This window comes from Tiliqua scincoides, unplaced genomic scaffold (genome assembly GCF_035046505.1).
Source record: "Tiliqua scincoides isolate rTilSci1 unplaced genomic scaffold, rTilSci1.hap2 HAP2_SCAFFOLD_90, whole genome shotgun sequence".
NCBI lineage: Eukaryota > Metazoa > Chordata > Lepidosauria > Squamata > Scincidae > Tiliqua > Tiliqua scincoides.
Window position 1 is genome coordinate 81,680 of NW_027101670.1, and position 19,107 is coordinate 100,786.

Genomic DNA, 19,107 nt, shown 5'->3' on the forward strand with positions numbered 1-19,107 from the left:
TGAGGTACTCCACCTTGTCTCCAGCAGAGACAGAGGACCATGCCAACCATTTACCTATTAATCTGGCATAAGTCCAAGGAGATTCAGGGCACAATTAGGGTCAGGGGAAGGGAGATAGAATCCCAGAATGCATGACTGCCATACAGATCCTTCCCCTTCGGCCCCTGAATTACCCCCTGCCCAGCTCACTCGCTGCTGTGATCTACCCACAGCCCTCCAAAAATCTGCCCCTGCTGTCAAACAACCTGCTCCAGCAGGACATCTGCGAGCCTCCGTTGTGCATGCGCTTGGGGCCTCTAGACATTTGTGCTGGAAGCTCCTGTGTGTACAATTGCAGTGTGGCTTTTGCGTCATCAGATTATAGTGGTGACTAGTGAAAGAAGTAGGGTTATTCTCTTTTTCTGCAAACATTTGAAACTGGGGTATGGGTGACATCAAGTTGAGCAGTGGCTGAAAGTCTTCTTCCCCAGGCTGATCGGTGCTGCAGTAAGCATTCCAGATCAGGGTTTTGCCTTGAACTCTGAGGCACTCCGGCAACAACACTGATCTGGAACATTCAGATAATCTAGAAAATAAGTGAACAGAGCAGAGATCATCACTTGAATCATCATCGCCATCATAATCATCAATGTGTCACTAAATTGGGATGTAGTTGTTGAAGGTTTCCATCTGTTTCCTTCTGCAGAGCACAGCACACAGAATGCAAAATGTCCAACAAGACTTCAATATCTGGGTTCCTGCTCTTGCAATTCTCAGACCTTCGGGAATTTCAGATCCTGCATTTTGTGGCATTCCTGCTGTTGTACTTGGGGATTGTCTCAGAGAACCTTCTCATCATCTCTGCAATAGCTCTTGACCGTCTCCTACACAGCCCCATGTACTTCTTTTTAATGAATCTGGCCATTCAAGACATTGGGTTTCTTTCGGTCATTATCCCTAAATCCATGGCCAATTCCCTTATGAATACCAGGCACATATCTTATTCTGGATGTGCTGCTCAAGTCCTCTTCTTCGTCTTCTTTTTAGCATCCAGTTTTGCCCTTCTCACAGTCATGGCTTATGACCGGTATGTAGCTATTTGCAACCCATTAGAGTATGAAATGATCATGAACAGGAATGCTTGTCTGCAAATAGTTGCTATTGTATGGATCACTGGTTTTCTCTATTCAGTGTTGCACACCACTGGCACTTTTGCAAGTCCTTTCTGCTCCAACGTTGTCAACCAGTTCTTCTGTGAAATCCCTCAATTACTGAAGCTTGCCTGTTCTGACTTATACTTAATTGAACTGGGAGTTCTTGTAGTAAGCATTTTCATGAGTTTTGGCTGCTTTATTTTCATTGTCATAACTTATGTGCACATCTTCAGTGCAGTGCGGAAGATCCGTTCGGTGCACGGAAGAAGAAAAGCCTTCTCAACTTGCCTTCCCCACCTCATTGTTGTATCCACATTTTTGTGTAGTGCAGTTTTTGCTTACCTGAGACCTTCTCCTGACAATCCATCACATCTTGATATAGCAATAACTATTCTGTATTCTGTGGTTCCACCCATGCTGAATCCAGTGATCTACAGCATGAGAAACAAGGAGATCAAAAATGCTGTGCTACGACTGCTGGGTTTCAGAGCATCTAAGAATATAGTGTAGAAGAGGCAATTGGACATTTTGGTGAGGCTACAGAACTGAGTGCTTCCTTCTCCCTTTCCAGTTAGTCAGTTTTAGTTGACGATGAGGACACATCCATGAAGCTGTGAAATGGATCTTCTTAGGGATCCTGAACTGTGACACTTTCAGAAATGGATTTGGTGTGTTCACTGGTTTTCAGGACCACTACGAATAAAAACCAAGGTGCCCATAATTTTTTTTTTTTCCATTCATTTCGCCTTGAAAAGAAATGTGCTAGAATAGAAATCTATTTCTCCATTAAGATTAGTTCAGAAATTGTAGTTTATAGGAGAATTGGGGAATTAAATCCTTAGGAATCGTGATTTTCTTAGAAAAGTGTGCGATGCATTCCGATGAAAGGAGGAGTGGACAATGAGTTCTGATTGAAGAGTGGATTTCAGACTCCAGAAACTACAAAGGTCTGGGTTACTTTTAGCCTGCCTGAAATTATAGCAAGTTTAAAACTTCCCTCTGAAACTTCAGGTGGTTGCAATCATATTTTTTCCTCTAATTTATACTGTCCACCTACTTTTGGTTCACCCTGTGTATATATATATATTAAATTTCTTCATTGGGCTGTTTAGATTATGTCAAAACAATCCAGAATCTTTCAAGTGGCTCAGAAAATTCACTGTCTGTTTCAGGTGATGAGGATTGAGAATTTCCTCTTTTATCTCACAATTTAAATAAGGACAATGTTCTCCAATGTTCTTTTGCTGAGTTCCACTGGTTTGTGGCATGGTGCAATGCCATTTGCTTGTTGCATGGTACAAGCCCCTCTTTGTGTGTGGTGTGTTGCTGTGTGCTTGCAGAGTGTGGCTTATTGTAGCAGCATACAAATACCAGTTGTTCTGGTCCCTGGTCATGACCTGGAGGATTAAGCCACAACCACCCCTCAGATCTGGCCTACGAGCCTTGAATACGGGGGCATTGGCAGCATAACCTCAACTGCAGTGCAGCATTGTTACCAAAAGAGCAGATTTTAAGGGGAATTTTGCACAGCTCTGTTGGAACATGGGATCTTATGACTGGATAAACAAATTGACATAACACAGAGAATCCCTTTCCTTCAAAGAAAAAACTGAGAGAAATGCCCTTGGCACCAATTCGGCGTCAGCGGCCAATTACCCCCCTCCCCACCTCGTGCTTCCAGGCTGAGGCTTCTGCTGCGATTGGTTATCATGGCTGGGGGAGGCGGGGCCAGAGCGCCTGCCTGGAGCTAGCGCTCCGGCTGGGCTCAGTGTGCTCCTGGCCATCAACGAGGGCAGACGTGTCCTCGGTTGGAGCGAACTGGGCGACTTGCAGCCCTGCCAAGCGGCTTGGCGTGCTTCGCCGCGAGCCAAGGGCGAGCAGGAGCAAGCAGGCATGAGGCTGACGACGGGCTGTAGCGGCACGTTTTGGGTGGTCTCAGCAGTGAGGCTGAGACGGTCTGGTAGGCAGTGGTCCCACTGTGGAGGGCGTTGTCGCGTGAGGCGCGCGAGTGCAGAGGAAGCTTTGCCGGTCCTCCATCCACCTTAGGGTCCAGAGGAGCGAAGCAGGCAGTGTGGGAGTGTCTGGTGAGCATGGCTTTTGCCTCATTCCCTGCTTTCGGTGCTTTCCAGCATTCGTATCCTCCAGTGAATTCTAGTACTCGGGGTGGGGGGACATTTCTCTTTCACACTCAAAATGGGTAAGAGAAGCCAAAAGAGGGGCGGGAAAGCCCCCAAGAGACATGCACCCCCTCCTTCCCCTCCAGTTTTTTCTTTGGAAGGGGAGGAGGATTACAACGAGCTGAGGGCGCTGTTAGTGCGCTTTGAGGCTAGAGAGAAGGAGAAAGTCCTTCATGGTGCGGGAAAAGGTGATGGGGTGAGGTATCCGGTACGGCTACCCCGCTACGTAGGTCTACTAGGAAAGTGCGCAGTGCCCGTCTCAGCTAGATTTTATCTTCCAGGAAGCGTGTTAGGGGCCAAGGGGTTGTTGATGTTCCAGAACATTCTGCCCAAAGGGACCACACACCCGAAGTAGAGATCACAGGTGCCATGCAGGTAGCGCAGAAGGGTGCACAACCGGCACCGAGTGCTTCAGGTGAGATGGCACTGGATGCAGGTGGCAGTTTAGGAGCAATATGGGATGAGCGAGAAGGCTTCGCAGTTCTCTCCGCCGCCCTTGGGGCACAGTGGTGGCCCTGGGCTCAGTGGCGGGCGCCCAACCCGTATTTCCCGGGGGTCTTATACCAGCAAGGAGCCCAGGACAGGCTGGCGTAGGCTGCAGTGGCGCCGGTTGGTGCAGCTACTCCCCCACCCCCTTTCTGGGCTCCTGGGGCACCAGGCTTGGCGTCTTCCTCCCCCTTGGGGAACTTGATGGGCCCCTTTGCCCACCCCCGGTGTGCCATTGGGAGGTTGTGTGGAGCAGGTTGAGCATCCCTGGGTCTCCTATGGGGATGTGGCTCTCCCCTTGGGTTGTCACTTGGCTCTAGCAGTCAAAGAAAAGATCTGGAGAGGCGAAAATTTGGACATGTTCAGCTTTCTGCAGATCAAACCAGAACCCATTCTGAAGTTGGGTGAGCCGGTTTGGGACCAGGAGATGGTGAAGAAGCAGAAGTTTGACAAGAACTGGTCTAATTGGCTGAACGGTTTTGTCATTTATGCTTCCATGCTGCTCCAGATGTATTCGCAACCGAGCCCCTGCTTTATTCAAGTACTTGGACATTGTGCACAGGGCATTCAGGGTCTTTCCTGGCACAGCCTGGATGGCTTATGACCACTATTTTAGGTTGCGTGCCGCGCATGATCTGGCATTGGATTAGTGTGTTCCACAATGGGAACTGTGGACACAGTTGGTCATCCCTTCCAGGCTGGTGTGGGGTGACTGCTCTGACAGCAGCCATCTTATTGCCAGGAATAAATCTGAACCCATTAAGGCACCCAATGGTGCCGCATGGGTTCAAAACCTGTGAATTTGTTTTGAATTCAATGCCTCAGGAAAGTGCGGAAGGAACAACTGCACTTCCCTGCATGCATGCGGCTTGTGCGGGGCCAAGCACCCAGTGTCCTCCTGCTCTAAGCTGGGTGGGCCCTGGCAGGGCGCTGTACAGCAGGCAGGGCATAGCCGCAGAGGCGGCACTCCCTCTTTCCTTCCCCCCAATAGCAAGGGGGCCAACACTGATTAAGTTGTCCCAGTTATGTTTATGGTTGGGTTCTTACCCCAACAAAGTTGCCACGGCACATTTGGTGGAGGGGTGTTCTTGGGGTTTTTGAATTCCAGCAGCAAGGCCCGTTGAGCCCGTGTTGGCTGAGAATTTGCCTTCAGTTAAAGGGTTGGAGCATGTTATTAGGAAAAAGATTGCTAAAGCAGGAAGGGTGGTTGGACCTTTTCTGACACTGCCTAGTCATAACCTGCAGGATTCTCCTTTGGGGGTAGTGCTCAAGAAATCCCCAGGGGAATTCCGGCTAATTCACCATCTCTCCTTCCCAGAGGGCAGCTCCATGAACAATGGGATCCCCAGTGATCTGTGTTCCATTAGGTACACTTTGTTAGATCAAGCAGTGGGGCGGCTGCGGTCATGCGACATGGGCGTGCTAATGGTGAAGGCAGACATGGGTCCACGTTCCGCCTGTTGCCTGTCCATCCAGATGATTTCTGCCACCTGGGCTTTCGTTTCGAAGGTGTCTATTATGTTGACAGAGTGTTGCCTATGGGATGTGCCATTTCATGTGCCCATTTCAAGTGTTTCAGTACCTTCTTGGAGTGGGCTGTCCAGTTTCAGATGGGGCATGTCACTTTCACTCACTACCTCATCGATTTTCTTTTCATGAAACCGGCTGGTACTGGAACATGCAAAATGCTGCTCTTGACTTTTATCGCTCTGTGTGAGCAGCTGCGAGTCCCCCTGGCGCACAACAAGACCTAGGGTCCTGCCACTCGGTTGACGTACCTTGGCATCGAGCTTGACATGGTTAACCAGTGCAGTAGGCTCCCAGAAGCCAAGCTGCAGCGACTGGTTGGTTTGCTTAGGCAGGCCCTGGCGGCCAAGAAAATGACTCTGAGGGAGCTTCAGGTGCTAGTAAGGCACCTCAACTTCACCTGCCAGGTCATGGTACCGGGGCAGGCCTTTTTTGAGGTGCATGTGTGACTTAATGGCAGGACTGCACAGGCCTTCCCACCGCATACGGGTCACTGCCGCCCTGCGAGGTGACATGGCCGTGTGGCTCCGGTTTCTTGATCAATTTAATGGGGTTTCGTTTTGGAGAACACTGAGGTTGGTTGAGGCTGAGTTGCAGGTGCAATCTGACGCAGCAGGATGTCATGGGTTTGGAGTCTATTTTAGGGGTAGCTGGTGCACTGCCCACTGGCCGAGTGAATGGGTGCAGGAGGGCATCACAAGGGATTTGACCTTTCTTGAGTTCTTTCCCATCCTGGTGGCCGTGCACTTATGGGCCCCCGAGTTTGCCAATTCTTCCGTTCCCTTCTGGTGTGTCAACCAGGAGGTGGTCAGAATCATCAACAAGCAAACGTCTAAATTGCCCAGGGTTATGCGCTTGGTGAGAACTTTCGTTCTCCGGTGCCTATCAGTTAATGTCCTCTTTTCTGCACAGCATGTTCCCGGGGTTCAAAACAGTATTGCCGATGCTCTCTCTCGTTTTCAGGAGGAGCATTTCAGGCAGCTGGCTCCGGAGGCACATTTGGACCCAGAACCCATGTCACTATGGCTGTGGAGCCTTGGCTCAGCACCGCCCAAAACATGATCTGGGCTTCCCTAGCGGCCGCTACCAGGAACAGTTATAGGAAGAAGGTTCAGGAGTTTTTGGCTCTTTGCAGGCAGCAGCATCTGGCGGATGCATGGCCTCTGCCGGTGAGCCACCTGATGAAGTTTGTGATTGCCCTTCGGAGTAGGGGGTTGTCAGCACGATTGATCTCAGTCTACTTGGCAGCTCTGTCTTTCCAGTCCAAGGCCTTGGGTTGGGTTGACAACACATCGGACTTTCGGGTTAAACGGATGCTGGAAGGAATTAGGAGGAGCTGTCCCATGCTCCCAGATGCCCAGAAGCCGGTCACCCCGGTCCTACTGCGGGGCCTATGTGCCGACTTCGGCCTGCTTTGCACATCGCGTTATGAGGCGATGCTGTTTAAAGCTTGTAGCCTGGTATTGTTCTTTGGGGCTTTCTGCCCTAGCGAGGTATTATCCGTTTCTAAAGTCACCCCCGGGGACAGGGCCTTGCAATGGGGCAATGGTCAGTTGGTTGTTAACCTTGTTTCTCTGTTTTTAAGGTGCTCTAAGACCAACCAGCGAGGTAAAGGCCAGTGGGTCCACCTGAAAAGAGCTGCCGATGTGGATATCTGCCTGGTTCAGGCGGTTGTGGCTTCCATGCTGGAGCTATCCAGAGGATCGGGCGATGGCGCTTGGGCGCCTTTAAATATTATGTTCGCTGAGGCCTGCCGGTTGTGGGGCCTGGGTTTGTCGGGCTCCCCCAGTGGTCGGGGGGGGGGTGTTGACTGGCATTTCCAGCCTTGGTGTTAATGTGGAGGGATGGTCCAGTTGGAGTCCCTGGTTGTTTTGCCTGAGGGCATCTTCTTACATTCCAGTGTTAGTGGCTTATGTTACTTTTTCTGTTGCAGGTCTTTGTTGGTTGACTCCCGTAAGGGTTCTGATCTGCGGTCACTCAATTATATTTTGGGCTCGGAAGAGGGCATTGGCCAGCAGTTTCAGCTCCCAGTTGGAACTGGGAGGCCTGGCCAGTGTCACCTGGGCTGCCAGAAGGGGCATGCACTGGAGACAGTTCATGCCACTGTTGCTTAATTATCTGGCACGGCATCCCCCTCCCCAGGTAATCGTGGTACACTTAGGGGAGAATGACCTGGGCCAGAGGACTTCGATGTTGTTGAGGCTCCAGGCCCATAGGGAGTTCTCTTTGCTTAGAAGTTGGTTCCTGGGGATTGCTATCCTTTGGTCCAATCTCCTCCCCTGGCATGTTTGGTGCGGGGTGCAGAGCATCCGCAGAATAGACGTCACCAGGAAAAGAGTGAACACTTACCTGGGGAGGGTAGTAGTTGAGCAGGGCGGGGCAGTGATCCAACACCCTGCTATTGGGTTCAGGCAGCCTGCCCTGTTCCACAGCGATGGGGTGCACCTGTCACCAGTCGGCAATGACTTGTTTTTATCCGACCTGCAGCAGGGCTTGAAGGATTTTATCCTTGTGGGGAGTGGGGATTACAAGCACTAGGCTGTCCTCCCCTTTGGCAGGATACTTGCAGGGCTGGGTAGGTAGGTATCTGGCTCAGTGTCCATCCAAGGCAGCAGGGGGAGGGGTGAGTCTGAACTGCTCCTATAATGCCTGACCGGCTCCAGGAGGCAGGCAGGCAAGCCTCTTGCCTGGACTGTCAGGCCAGTGGGGCTCCATCTACTAGTCTGAAGTCCGGCTGCCTTGCCCCCTTGGGGGTGGCATTGAAAGGCCTAGGCTGGCTATTGACAGCTGGGGCCTCGAGCCAGGTGGTATGCCCAATGAGTTTGCAGGGGGAAGCAGACAGCTAGGACCGTTTCCCCCATATTGCCCCGCGTGCTTGATGTTATTGTTATTGCCCTGCTGCAGTTAAGACTTAATAAAGTGGCCCATTTTCATCCAAGCCGAAGTCTGGTCTCTTTATTTGCGGGTGTGGGGGTAAATAGCTTTCAATAAAAGATCTTAGCTTTATTCAGAAAGAACAAAGATAGCAATATTGCATACAAAGGAGTAATAAAGATACGTTTCTTTGCCCTAAAAAAGTATAAGATGTACCTGCCTTAGAGCCCAATCCTGAGTTGTACACGCCTGCTTACCGCCGGTGTACACTGTCACAAATATGTCGTAAGGCACATTTATGGGGCTTAGCACTGGCCCAACACTGGAGCGAGCCCTCTTGGCTGGACACAGGACTCTGTTTCTCTGTGCCCGCTTGATAGCGGCGCAGAATCGTGTAACCCCATTGCGGGGCTACTTTCCTTACGCAGGGGAAAGGGATGAATGTCCCCTTCTCCCAAGGAGGCAGCGGTAGCTGCCCAGCATGCTCAGGGTGCCGGGTAGTCATTTTGGTGGCGTGACAGCTCCGCGTGCCCGGCAGCTCAGGATTGGGCTGTTATGGTGATTACGTTTAATGCAGAGTGTATTTGGTATGCCCGAGGAAAGGGAAGGGGGGGCAGGTTTCCAGCAGTCCTGGTTCTTCTAACCCATCTTCTAGCAACCAGAGACAGGAAGAGAGAGGGGGGTGGGGAAGGGAGTTTTCATCATAGTATATATCTATCTATACTTTTCAGAATATCAGGAGGTCCTTTGAGCAGCAGGTAGAAACTCTGTCCTGTCACAAGAGTGACAAAATCAACTGACTTAAACCTTTTTTCTTTCTAGCCTTCCTCCCTTATTTGTATCTTGGGCATAAAGTGCTGTCATCCTATGCTGTGCCTATAACCCCAGAATTAGAAATCCCCCAGCACCTGACTTTGGTACAATTGCAGCAGTTGCTGGGACATATTAATTGGGTACGCTCTTATTTTAAGCTTCTCACACAACTGTTAAAGCCAGTATTTGATCATCTCAGGGAGGACCAAGACCCCACAAAACAAATCACCCTCTCTCCAGAGGTCATAATTCCCTACAAGAAAGACAACAACTCATGAGACACCAATTTGTGGATTGCCTGCCACATCAACCTTTGCTATGGCTAGTAATTCTACCCTCTGCCCATACCCCCACCGGTGTTCTCTGTAGCCCTAAAGCAGACACTTAGGTATACATTCTTGAATGGCTTTACCTGTCAGCCAACCCATCCAGGAATGTATTATCTTATCAGGAGGCTTTCACTGCTCTCATTTGCAAGGGGCAAGAAAGAGCAGTGAGACTCCAGGGCAAGGATGTAGTAAAAATTACATTGCCTATTATAAAAAATGAAAACCTTCATTTGTGGGAATTCTCCACCTCTTATCAAATTGCCTTAGCAGAATATGTGGGGGAACTAGATTTTAACACCCCTAAAGATCCTAGACTTGCCCTAGTAACACAGGTTAGTCTTCCTTTAAAACCAGTCAGATGTTCTACCCCCATCTCTAAAGCAATCACTGTCTTTACTGATGGATCTCCAAGAGGGGGGGTAATTACATACCAAAAGGAGGGCCATTGGACTACCTATTTTACAAGCTCACAAACCTCTGCCCAAAAAGCTGAATTAGCTGCTGTTATTATGGCATTTAAGGTTATGAAATATCAGCCTTTTAATTTGATAGTAGACACCCTGCATGTTTATAATCTGTTAGAACATCTCCCCCTGGCCTGCATCACCTCTCAGCTTGACCACAATTTACTAAGTCTTTTTTTGACCCTGCAAAATTTGCTTCAAACTTGGACTCAGCCTTATTTTGCTGCCCACATTCGTAGCCACACCCCTCTTCCAGGCTTTTTGTCTGAAGGCAATGACAGGGCTGACCAGGCCTTTAAGGGCCTCCCTCCTCCATCAGTTAACTCTTTGTTTTCTGATCCCATAGCCAGCCATGCTTTCTTTCATCAGTCTGCGAAGATGTTAGTAAAACAATTCTCAATTCCCTTATCACAAGCACAAACCATTGTCCATAGGTGCCCACACTGTTCTCGAGCCCCCGCATCATTCCCACATGCGGTAAACCCTCATGGAACTCATGCAAACCAGTTATGGCAGATGGATGTTACTCATGTTCCTGAATTCAAACCCTATTCATATTTACATGTTTGTATTGATACCTATTCTGGCTATGTTTGGGCTTTAGCTTTTAAAAAGGAAACCACCAAACATGTGATTGCCCACCTCTTGCATGCTTTCACAGTAATGGGGAGACCAGCCACACTAAAAACAGACAGTGCTCCAGCTTATACTTCAAAGGAGCTTCTTTCCTTCTGCACAACCTGGGATATTATTCTGAAACATGGCAGCCCCTATAACTCTACAGGACAAGCAATAGTAGAACAGGCACACAGATCTATAAAAACCCTTTTATTCAAACAATTAAAAACGGGATATGAGACATCGTTTATTTGGGCCAATTCATATTCAGGAAACACTCTATACTTTATTATATACTTTAAATTTTTTAACTTTAAATGCAGAAGGGTTCACTCCTCATTAAAGACATGAAGGAGTCATGAAATCACTAACCAGACCCATGGTTTATTATAGACAACTGCCAGACCCAGAATGGAAAGGCCCAGCCCCATTGGTAACTTGGGGGTGAGGCTATGCTGCTGTGCTTACTCCTACAGGAACGCTTTGGGTACCAGCTCGGTGTGTGTGGCCAGCCAAAGATGTCATGGCATCAGGGCCTGGAGAATCTGATCCCCAACTTCCAGATGATGCTGGGACTTCAGGAGCAGCCAAGGAACAGACGGCCAGCCAAGAGACCCCGACAGGAGACTCATCCCATAACCTGGGGAGATCTGAAGGCTCTGACATCCAAGGCGCAAAGATAGCTGCTGGCATCCGGTGAACCAGAGACCCATGAAAATCTGCTTCTGGCCATGATGTCAGAGATTACAAAAAACTCAATGCTGTTACTGATGTGTTATTTACTATTGCTAGTGCTCCTGCTGGGGGCTGGACAACAAGCGCCCCCTTTAAAGGAGTGCATAAAATATAATTTATGGGAGCGCCTTGCTCAGATTGTTAACACCTCACATTTCTGTTTGTGACCTCTGCTAACTGAGTAAGAGGCACTTTTTCTAGTGGGTGCTCCTCCTTTTTTAGCAGGGGAAGAGTAACTGGCCCTCCTCACCCCAGCAGTGTCTTTTCTAGTGGCTACCTGCTGGTGTTCTTTTGCATCTTTTTAGATTGTGAGCCCTATTGGGGCAGGGAGCCATTAGTTATTTGATTTTTCTCTGTAAACCACTTTGTGAACTTTTTGTTGAAAATAAATACTGTTAATAATAATAATAATAATAATAATAATAATAATAATAATAATAATAATAATAATAATAATAATAATAATTTGTCTACTGAAATTGCTGCAGGAGATCTATTGGGGACATGTCTGATTCCAGTGTGTCATCAACCAGACGATATAAATAATGATACCTGGCTATTGCAAGATTCTGCTAATATCAATTTGGCAAGACAGGGGTATGAAGGATACCTCCAATGGGGAGAATCTATTAAAGATGCATTGTCCTTACATACACCACATGTCACTGCTTTTAATGCTACCTGTACCAGGTTTGTTAATTGTTCTAAACTTTGCTATCAACCCCCAGGGCCACAGCTCAACTGTTCCAGTTTCCAGAATGTCTCCTTTGTGTACAAACATACCACTTGCCCAAGGGATGGTTTTTCACATGTGGAAGCAGAACCTTTAACTTCATTCCAGCCAATCTAACTAATGGCACAGAGTGCTGCCTTAGACTTTTGCAATCACTTTACCTCCTAAGCCAATTGCTCTGGCCAAATGCATCTAACACTCCACAATGATTGCAATTCAAATGTAAGATTGTTAAGCAAAGCTGAGTATGTATCACTGGCAGCCTCTCTAGTAGGAAGCCCAGCACTAGTGGTGGGCAATGCTAGACAATTAAACAAATTAGCTTGCTATGCTGTAAAAGCTATTAATTCCACCTCTCAAGCAATAGCCTTATTAAATTCAGAACAACATGAATTATGTGAGGCAACTCTAGACAACAGAGCAGCCATTGATTTCTTACTGTTCAAACATCATCACGAGTGTTCAACATTTAGACATCTGTGCTGCTTTAATCTGACTGACAACAGCTGCAATATTGAAGAACAACTTGAGGAACTAAAAAATCTTACTGCACAAATACAACAAGAGGTAAACTTTAGTGGGCTTTGGGATTGGTTTACAGGATGGCTAACACACTTTGCATGACTTAGACAGGTTTTTGGGTATGGGATTTTTGGGATAGTTATTTTAATCATAATCTGTTGTTTTATTCAATGTATCCCCTCACTGTGTCAAATAATGAGTTTGCTGACCCCAAAACATCAGCCTGGTACTCTTTTACTCAGCCGACAAGGCTTAGACTTGCTACACAAGTGCCTACAGGGGTACTACCCTCCCCCTGAAAAATAAAACAAAAAAAGTGGGGATGAAGGAAATAATCAGGGGAATACCAGACCTTACCAGGACCTTACCCTTTTGCTTACGTGACAAAGGCCAGTGAGCACACTCAACCCCGGCCCTTGGAGCACACTCCGGGGTGACGCCCGGGTCACGAAGCAAACTGGGTGAGGTCTGAGTCAGGAAACAGACTGGGTAAACAGGCTGAATCAACCAAGGGAAAAATCCCTTGAGGAACTTGCATTGTTCCCCGGCTGACCTTTGTACTAGGCTAGAGTGGAGCTAAGGAACTTACAGTGTTTACCTGCTGACCTTTGTACTGGGCTGAAAGGGAGGTTAATAAAAGAAGGGGAGGAGGCTGGCTGGTGTGCATTCTCTCCCTGAAGCTTGCCAGCCTGTCTTGCTCCCTTCATGAACCCTGAACATGTGACTGTGTCTCGATTGCTTCTTTGCTTCATATATCTACCTAGGGACAGCAGCTAGTTAAACATATTAACTGAAGTGAAGACAAGCAAGTTAACTGTTCTCTGTGTGTCTCTGATGATTTGCTGTATTGGGCTCCAGGGACCAAGTCTCCAGGAATAGCAGACATGATGACATCTTTGCCTGCATTGTAGACAGAACATTGCAGAGTTGCAGTATTAAAAAGGACAGTTGGACTTCCTCATAAATTTCATTAGTGGTTGAATACGGATCCAGTGCTATGAATGGGTTGGAGAAGAATGTGTGTATGGAAATTCAATATCCCTGAAGAAAAATAGTAAGTTGTATCTGTTTAACTGTACTGATACTTGAGCAGTTTTCCTCATGGCCAAATGCCTGCATAACTCTATCATTTGTATGTAAGTAATATGGGCCAGATCCTATCCAATTTTCCAGTGCTGGTGCGGTTGTGTCATTGGGGTGTGTGCTGTATCCTGTGGTGGAGGGGAAGTCACAGGGGCTTCTCAAGTATGGCAACATGTGTTCCCTTGCCATGGGGCTGCATTGTGGCTTCACCAGACCTGGAAAGTTGGATAGAATTGGGCCCTTTGTCACCTCGGTAGGAAATCCTGAAGATAGATAGGCATAGCTAGGTCATTTGACACCGGGGGCACACAAATGGTTGACACCCCTTCTTATGACAAAATTATTTTCCGTAATAGACAGGATGTAAAATGAATAATAATAATAATAATAATAATAATAATAATAATAATAATAATAATGCCAGAAAATAAATGCAGGCAGTGAACATTTTCTTTTATTGAACTTTGTATATATTATAAACTTTCCACCACTCCCAATATTATTAACCACCACCCCCCCACCATGCCCATCTCCATGATTCCACCCCTCACCAGGTTCTGGGGTTCACTTTAAAAGTCAACTAAGCCCAAAAACACTCAAACCTCCCTCCCCCCCCCCACATTAACTTCCAACTCATTCCTCCTATTCAGCAAGCTGCAGGAACTTTGCATCCAAGCAAAACCATGAGAAGCATGCAGTAACCTTCCACCCATTTATCCCTCACCCCCACACGCCTGAGGCTCAGGTTTATGGATGCATCTGAGCTGGCAACAGTATTATGGAATTTTGAGTGCAATCCTAACTTACTTTCCAGTACCAAGGTAAGGGCAATGCAACAAACATTGCCTTAACTTGAGGAGACCTCCGTGACTGCCCCCCAACTGCAGGATGCAGCACATGCCCCATTGGCACAATGCCAATGCTGGAAAATTGGTTAGAATTGTGTCCCAAATCTTTCTATTCTGCCTAAATGGTGGAGTGGATTGTGAAAGTCAGAAAGTCTTCGGCAAATCACTTTGTGGAGAAAGGCTGGTGCAAAGGCTCTCTTGCAAAATGTGCAGATCTGTTTATTACAACAGCTGCATACAGCAGGCAAGAATTAAAGACACAAGTCAGAGGATAACTTCCCTGCTACCAAGCTAGATTGCTATACAGAAAAGGTCCTTGATCTGTATGTGCACGATCTGTTCTGAGTATAAAATTAAGTTCCTTTGGGTTACACAATTTGAATTTTTGGAGTACAGTCTAATATCCCAGCCCCAGAACTGGGTGCCCACACTACATGGAATGATTGAGCAGGAACGGGTAAAGACTAGACGAGGAACTCTCAGCTGTTGGCTATTCACCATCAGAGGGCAGGTTGTGGTGCTGTGGGCATTCCAGGGCTTTGCCTGGAGGTCTCAAGAAATCCGCACCAATACAGAACTGGAGTTTTCAAATATTCTAGAAAATAAGTGAACAGATGAGAAATCATCACTTGTATCATCATCATAGTCATAAATGTGTTACTAAATCAGGATGTAGTTGTTGAAGGCTTCTGTTTCCTTCTACAGATCATAGCACACCAAGTGCAAAATGTCCAGCAAAACTTCAGTGTCTTCAGCATCTGGGTTCCTACTCCTGCCATTCTCAGATGTTCGTGAATTCCAGATTCTACATTTTGTGGCGTTCCTGCTGTTGTACTTGGGGATTGTCTCAGGGAACCTTCTCATCATCGCTGCAATAGCTCTTGACCATCACCTGCACAGCCCCATGTACTTCTTTTTAATGAACTTGGCCATACAGGACACTGGGCTTGTGTCAATCTTTATTCCCAAATCCATGGCCAACTCCCTCATGAACACCAGGTACATATCTTATTCTGGATGTGTGGCACAAGTCTTCTTGTACCTTTTCTTTATATCATCTAATTTTTCCCTTCTCACTGTCATGGCATATGATAGATATGTTGCCATTTGCATTCCTTTAGAATATGAAATGATCATGAACAGGGCGCTTGTATGCAAATAATTGCCATTGTATGGATTACTGGTTTTCTCTATTCGGTGTTGCACACCAGTGGCACTTTTGCAATCACTTTCTGCTCCAACATTGTCAACCAGTTCTTCTGTAAAATCCCACAATTACTGAAGCTTGCCTGTTCTGACTTATACCTGATTGAAATGGGAGTTCTTGTATTCAGCATTTTCATGTGCTTCAGCTGCTTTATTTTCATTGTTGTAACCTATGTGCACATCTTCACTGCAGTGCACAGAATACGTTCTGTGCAAGGCAGGAAAAAGGCCCTCTCAACTTGCCTTCCCCACCTTATTGTTTTCTCCACCTTTGTGTCCACTGCAAGTTTTGCTTACCTGAGGCCCTCCTCTGACAATCCATCTCACCTGGACATAGCAGTAACTATTGTGTACTCTGTGGTTCCACCCCTGCTGAATCCAGTAATCTACAGCAGGAGAAATAAGGAGATCAAAAACACAGTGAGAAGACTTTTGGGTTTCTGAACACTTAAAAATAGAGTTTTGATCTTCTATTTGTATGAGTGAGTTCTGTATGTGTGTATGTTTCGATATGGCTGCACTAGTGGAGAGGGGGATGATAGGATTAGACTGCTAAACATTTAAATGCTTAAGCTATAAAACTTACACCCATACCCACACACACACACAACCCTTTTTCTTCTATATATCTACACCCCCCACATATAAAGCAGTGAGATTTTCAGCCCTCTCCATTGCCCACTTTACCAACTCAATCCTCTGGTTTATTCTTGGGGGGGGGGGGTCTGCCTTCTGGAGCATTTATTGAGTTCCACTTTCATCAGATGGGGACCATGCAGCTAGCCTTGTATTGCCCTTTGCCTGACTTGAACAGGAGCCAAGGCATATTTGCTTACTTTGCCTGAGGGGGGACATGTTTGAGACATACAAAATTATGCAGGGGGTGGACAGAGTGGATAGAGAGATGCTCTTTACACTCTCACATAACACCAGAACCAGGAGACATCCGCTAAAATTGAGTGTTGGGAGAGTTAGAACAGACAAAAGAAAATATTTCTTTACTCAGCGTGAGGTTGGTCCGTGGAACTCCTTTCCACAGGATGTGGTGATGGCGTCTGGCCTGGACGCCTTTAAAAGGGAATTGGACAAGTTTCTGGAGGAAAAATCCATTACGGGTTACAAGCCATGAGGTGTACGTGCAACCTCCTGATTTTAGAAATGGGCTATGTCAGAATGCCAGATGCAAGGGAGGGCACCAGGATGAGGTCTCTTCTGGTGTGCTCCCTGGGGCATTTGGTGGGCCACTGTGAGATACAGGAAGCTAGACTAGATGGGCCTATGGTCTGATCCAGTGGGGCTGTTGTTATGTTCTTATGTTCTTACTCACAAGTAAATGTGACCCTGTGGCTTCCTTTCGCTTTCCATAGGGCTCAATACATTTGCCTGCTTGGAGGGAGGGACTTTCATCTTGGGTGTTTTTTTGGGGCTGCTTTCATTGGATAGGAACCATTCTAGTGTCATTGGATTCCTCTCAGCCTGCCCTTTCTGACTAACTATGGCACATTTGCCTACGCTCGAGTAAACCTGCCATATGGCTCAGTTTAATTTTCCATAGGGTTCAATGCATTTCTTGGTTTCAGGTTTTTTGGCCATAACTTTTGATGGAAAGGAGGTATTACAATCTGATTTTTTGCATTGCTTTCCGCTGGGAATTCCACACCCAACGTTATATGGCATGATGGGGTTAATCCTAACCTTCACGATGTTAGCGATGTTGTGGCATTTGTAGTGTTACACCCCCCCAAGGGTGGTACCTGGGGCTGACCGCCCCATCCCCTGCTAGCTACGCCACTGCGCCACAGTCCATCTCAAGCCTTCTAACCTGCACCACCTGCCCTCATAAAGTGACCAATGTTAGTCAGTAGAGGAAAAAAAACCCAACCCCTGACAATCTGGGGTAGTAGAAGAAACTACCGTCCATCAGCCAATCCTGGCAGGCAGCAAAAAATTCCAACCCGGCCCCAAACAGTGACCAGTAGAACTCAGACCGCTCTAAGGGTGGGCGGGTGGGTGTCAGTACTGTGCCCACATGCATAGGAGGAAGAGGGCTGGGTGCTGGTGCCCCAAGAGCCCTCTGAGCCAGCTCAGCTCCAGCCCTCCTCCAATCCCCTCACAGGGGAGGGACTCTCATGTTCCAGGTTCAGCCAAACAAACCCCAATCAACTGCTTGCATTGCTTGATCGGCATAAAATTGCAAAGTGTGGCAGAGAGCAGGAAACATTATGAATGATAATAATCTGTAATTTATAGATAACTATGACATACAATATGTATTTATACTCTGTCTCTGCATATATAACTAGAGGTGGGTGAAAATGGTTTTATTTTTTCACAGATTTTGGTGTTTTCCAAAGTTAGTAGTACAGAAAGTGGTTCTATCTCTTTTTATTCCAAGGGCGTATTTTTATAAATTATAATTATAAATTATAATCTAGTTATAATCTAGTACTAAATTATAATTGCTTTAAAAGTGTACTAGGTAGGTGATGTAGGGGTTATAGTGTCAGTAGATGCAGCCACATGTATGTAGAGGTGTTAGAGAATATGTAGTGGTATGAGAAAATGGCTTTATTATTTTGCAAATTTTTCGTGTTTTTTTTTCCTTTTCTTTTCTTTTTTTTCCCCAAAAATGAGAAGTGCAGAAAGCAATGCTATATGTTTTTATAAGAGTCTCCTGCCCTGGGGGGATTGGAGGAGGGCTGGAGCTGGGCAGATGCAGAGGCGTTTTAAGGGCACAGTACCCAACCCTCTTCCTCCGCACGTGGGCGCTGTGTGGACACCCACATGCCCACTGTTCTGTCAGTCTGAGTTTTACTGGCCGCCATTCCGGGCTGGGTAGGAATTTTTTGCTGCCTGCCTAAATTGGCAGATGGCAGGCAGGTTTTTTGCCTACCCCAGACTGTCAGGGGCAAGGGGTTTTCTCCCCTTCCAACTATCATCAGTCACTTTAAAAGGGCAGGTGGTGTGGGTTAGGAGGCGTGAAATGGAATTCACCTCTGCTGTTGTAATGCACTCCACATGGCAGCTCAATCATAGGATTGGGTTGTTAGAAATGTCACTTCCTGACCTGGCCCATCTTCACACTGCCAGTACCTTACAGCTTTGCATAAGGTATATCTCACCTCATTTTGTGTGTTGTTAGTGTGAGGGTTTATTTCCCTCTGGCTCATGAGAGTTCCCTCTGTCAGTGGCTGGAACTGATGAAAGAGAAAACAGCAGATGAGAACCTATAGGTAGCAGGACTTCTTCAACCCCACGCCCACCTGCTCTTTCCAACCTCCCCATTTCACAAGTGTTTGGTCATTTTGGTTCACATAAGTCTATATTCCCTCCACTCCTTAGCCACAGACACAAGTTTGACTCCCATAAGAATTTCCGCAAATCCCGTCCCTCATCCTCCACTGTCCATCTTTCCCCATCACTTTCCCACTGACTCTCAGAACAGCACTCCCCACAATGGAGTACATCACATTCTCTGTTTATCTGATGCATTTCTCTGCCTTTGTCTTCAAAGCCAATAAAAGCAGCTGACAAATCTTGCTGAGTAGCTGGTGTCTGA

At 47.0% G+C, this 19,107-nt stretch overlaps 1 protein-coding gene and 1 pseudogene across 1 annotated transcript; both read left to right on the forward strand.

Moving 5' to 3' along the window:
• Positions 1-707: 707 nt before the first annotated feature.
• LOC136636106 (olfactory receptor 14A16-like) lies at positions 708-1,643 on the forward strand. The gene has a single exon (XM_066611116.1). The coding sequence runs from the start codon at positions 708-710 to the stop codon at positions 1,641-1,643; it is 936 nt and encodes a 311-aa protein (XP_066467213.1).
• A 13,426-nt stretch (positions 1,644-15,069) lies between these two features.
• On the forward strand, positions 15,070-15,992 carry LOC136636102 (olfactory receptor 14A16-like; annotated as a pseudogene).
• Positions 15,993-19,107: the final 3,115 nt, after the last annotated feature.

Excerpts from the sequence above, each read along its gene's own strand:
- LOC136636106 (XM_066611116.1), top strand. The coding sequence starts at position 708 with ATGTCCAACAAGACTTCAATATCTGGGTTCCTGCTCTTGCAATTCTCA.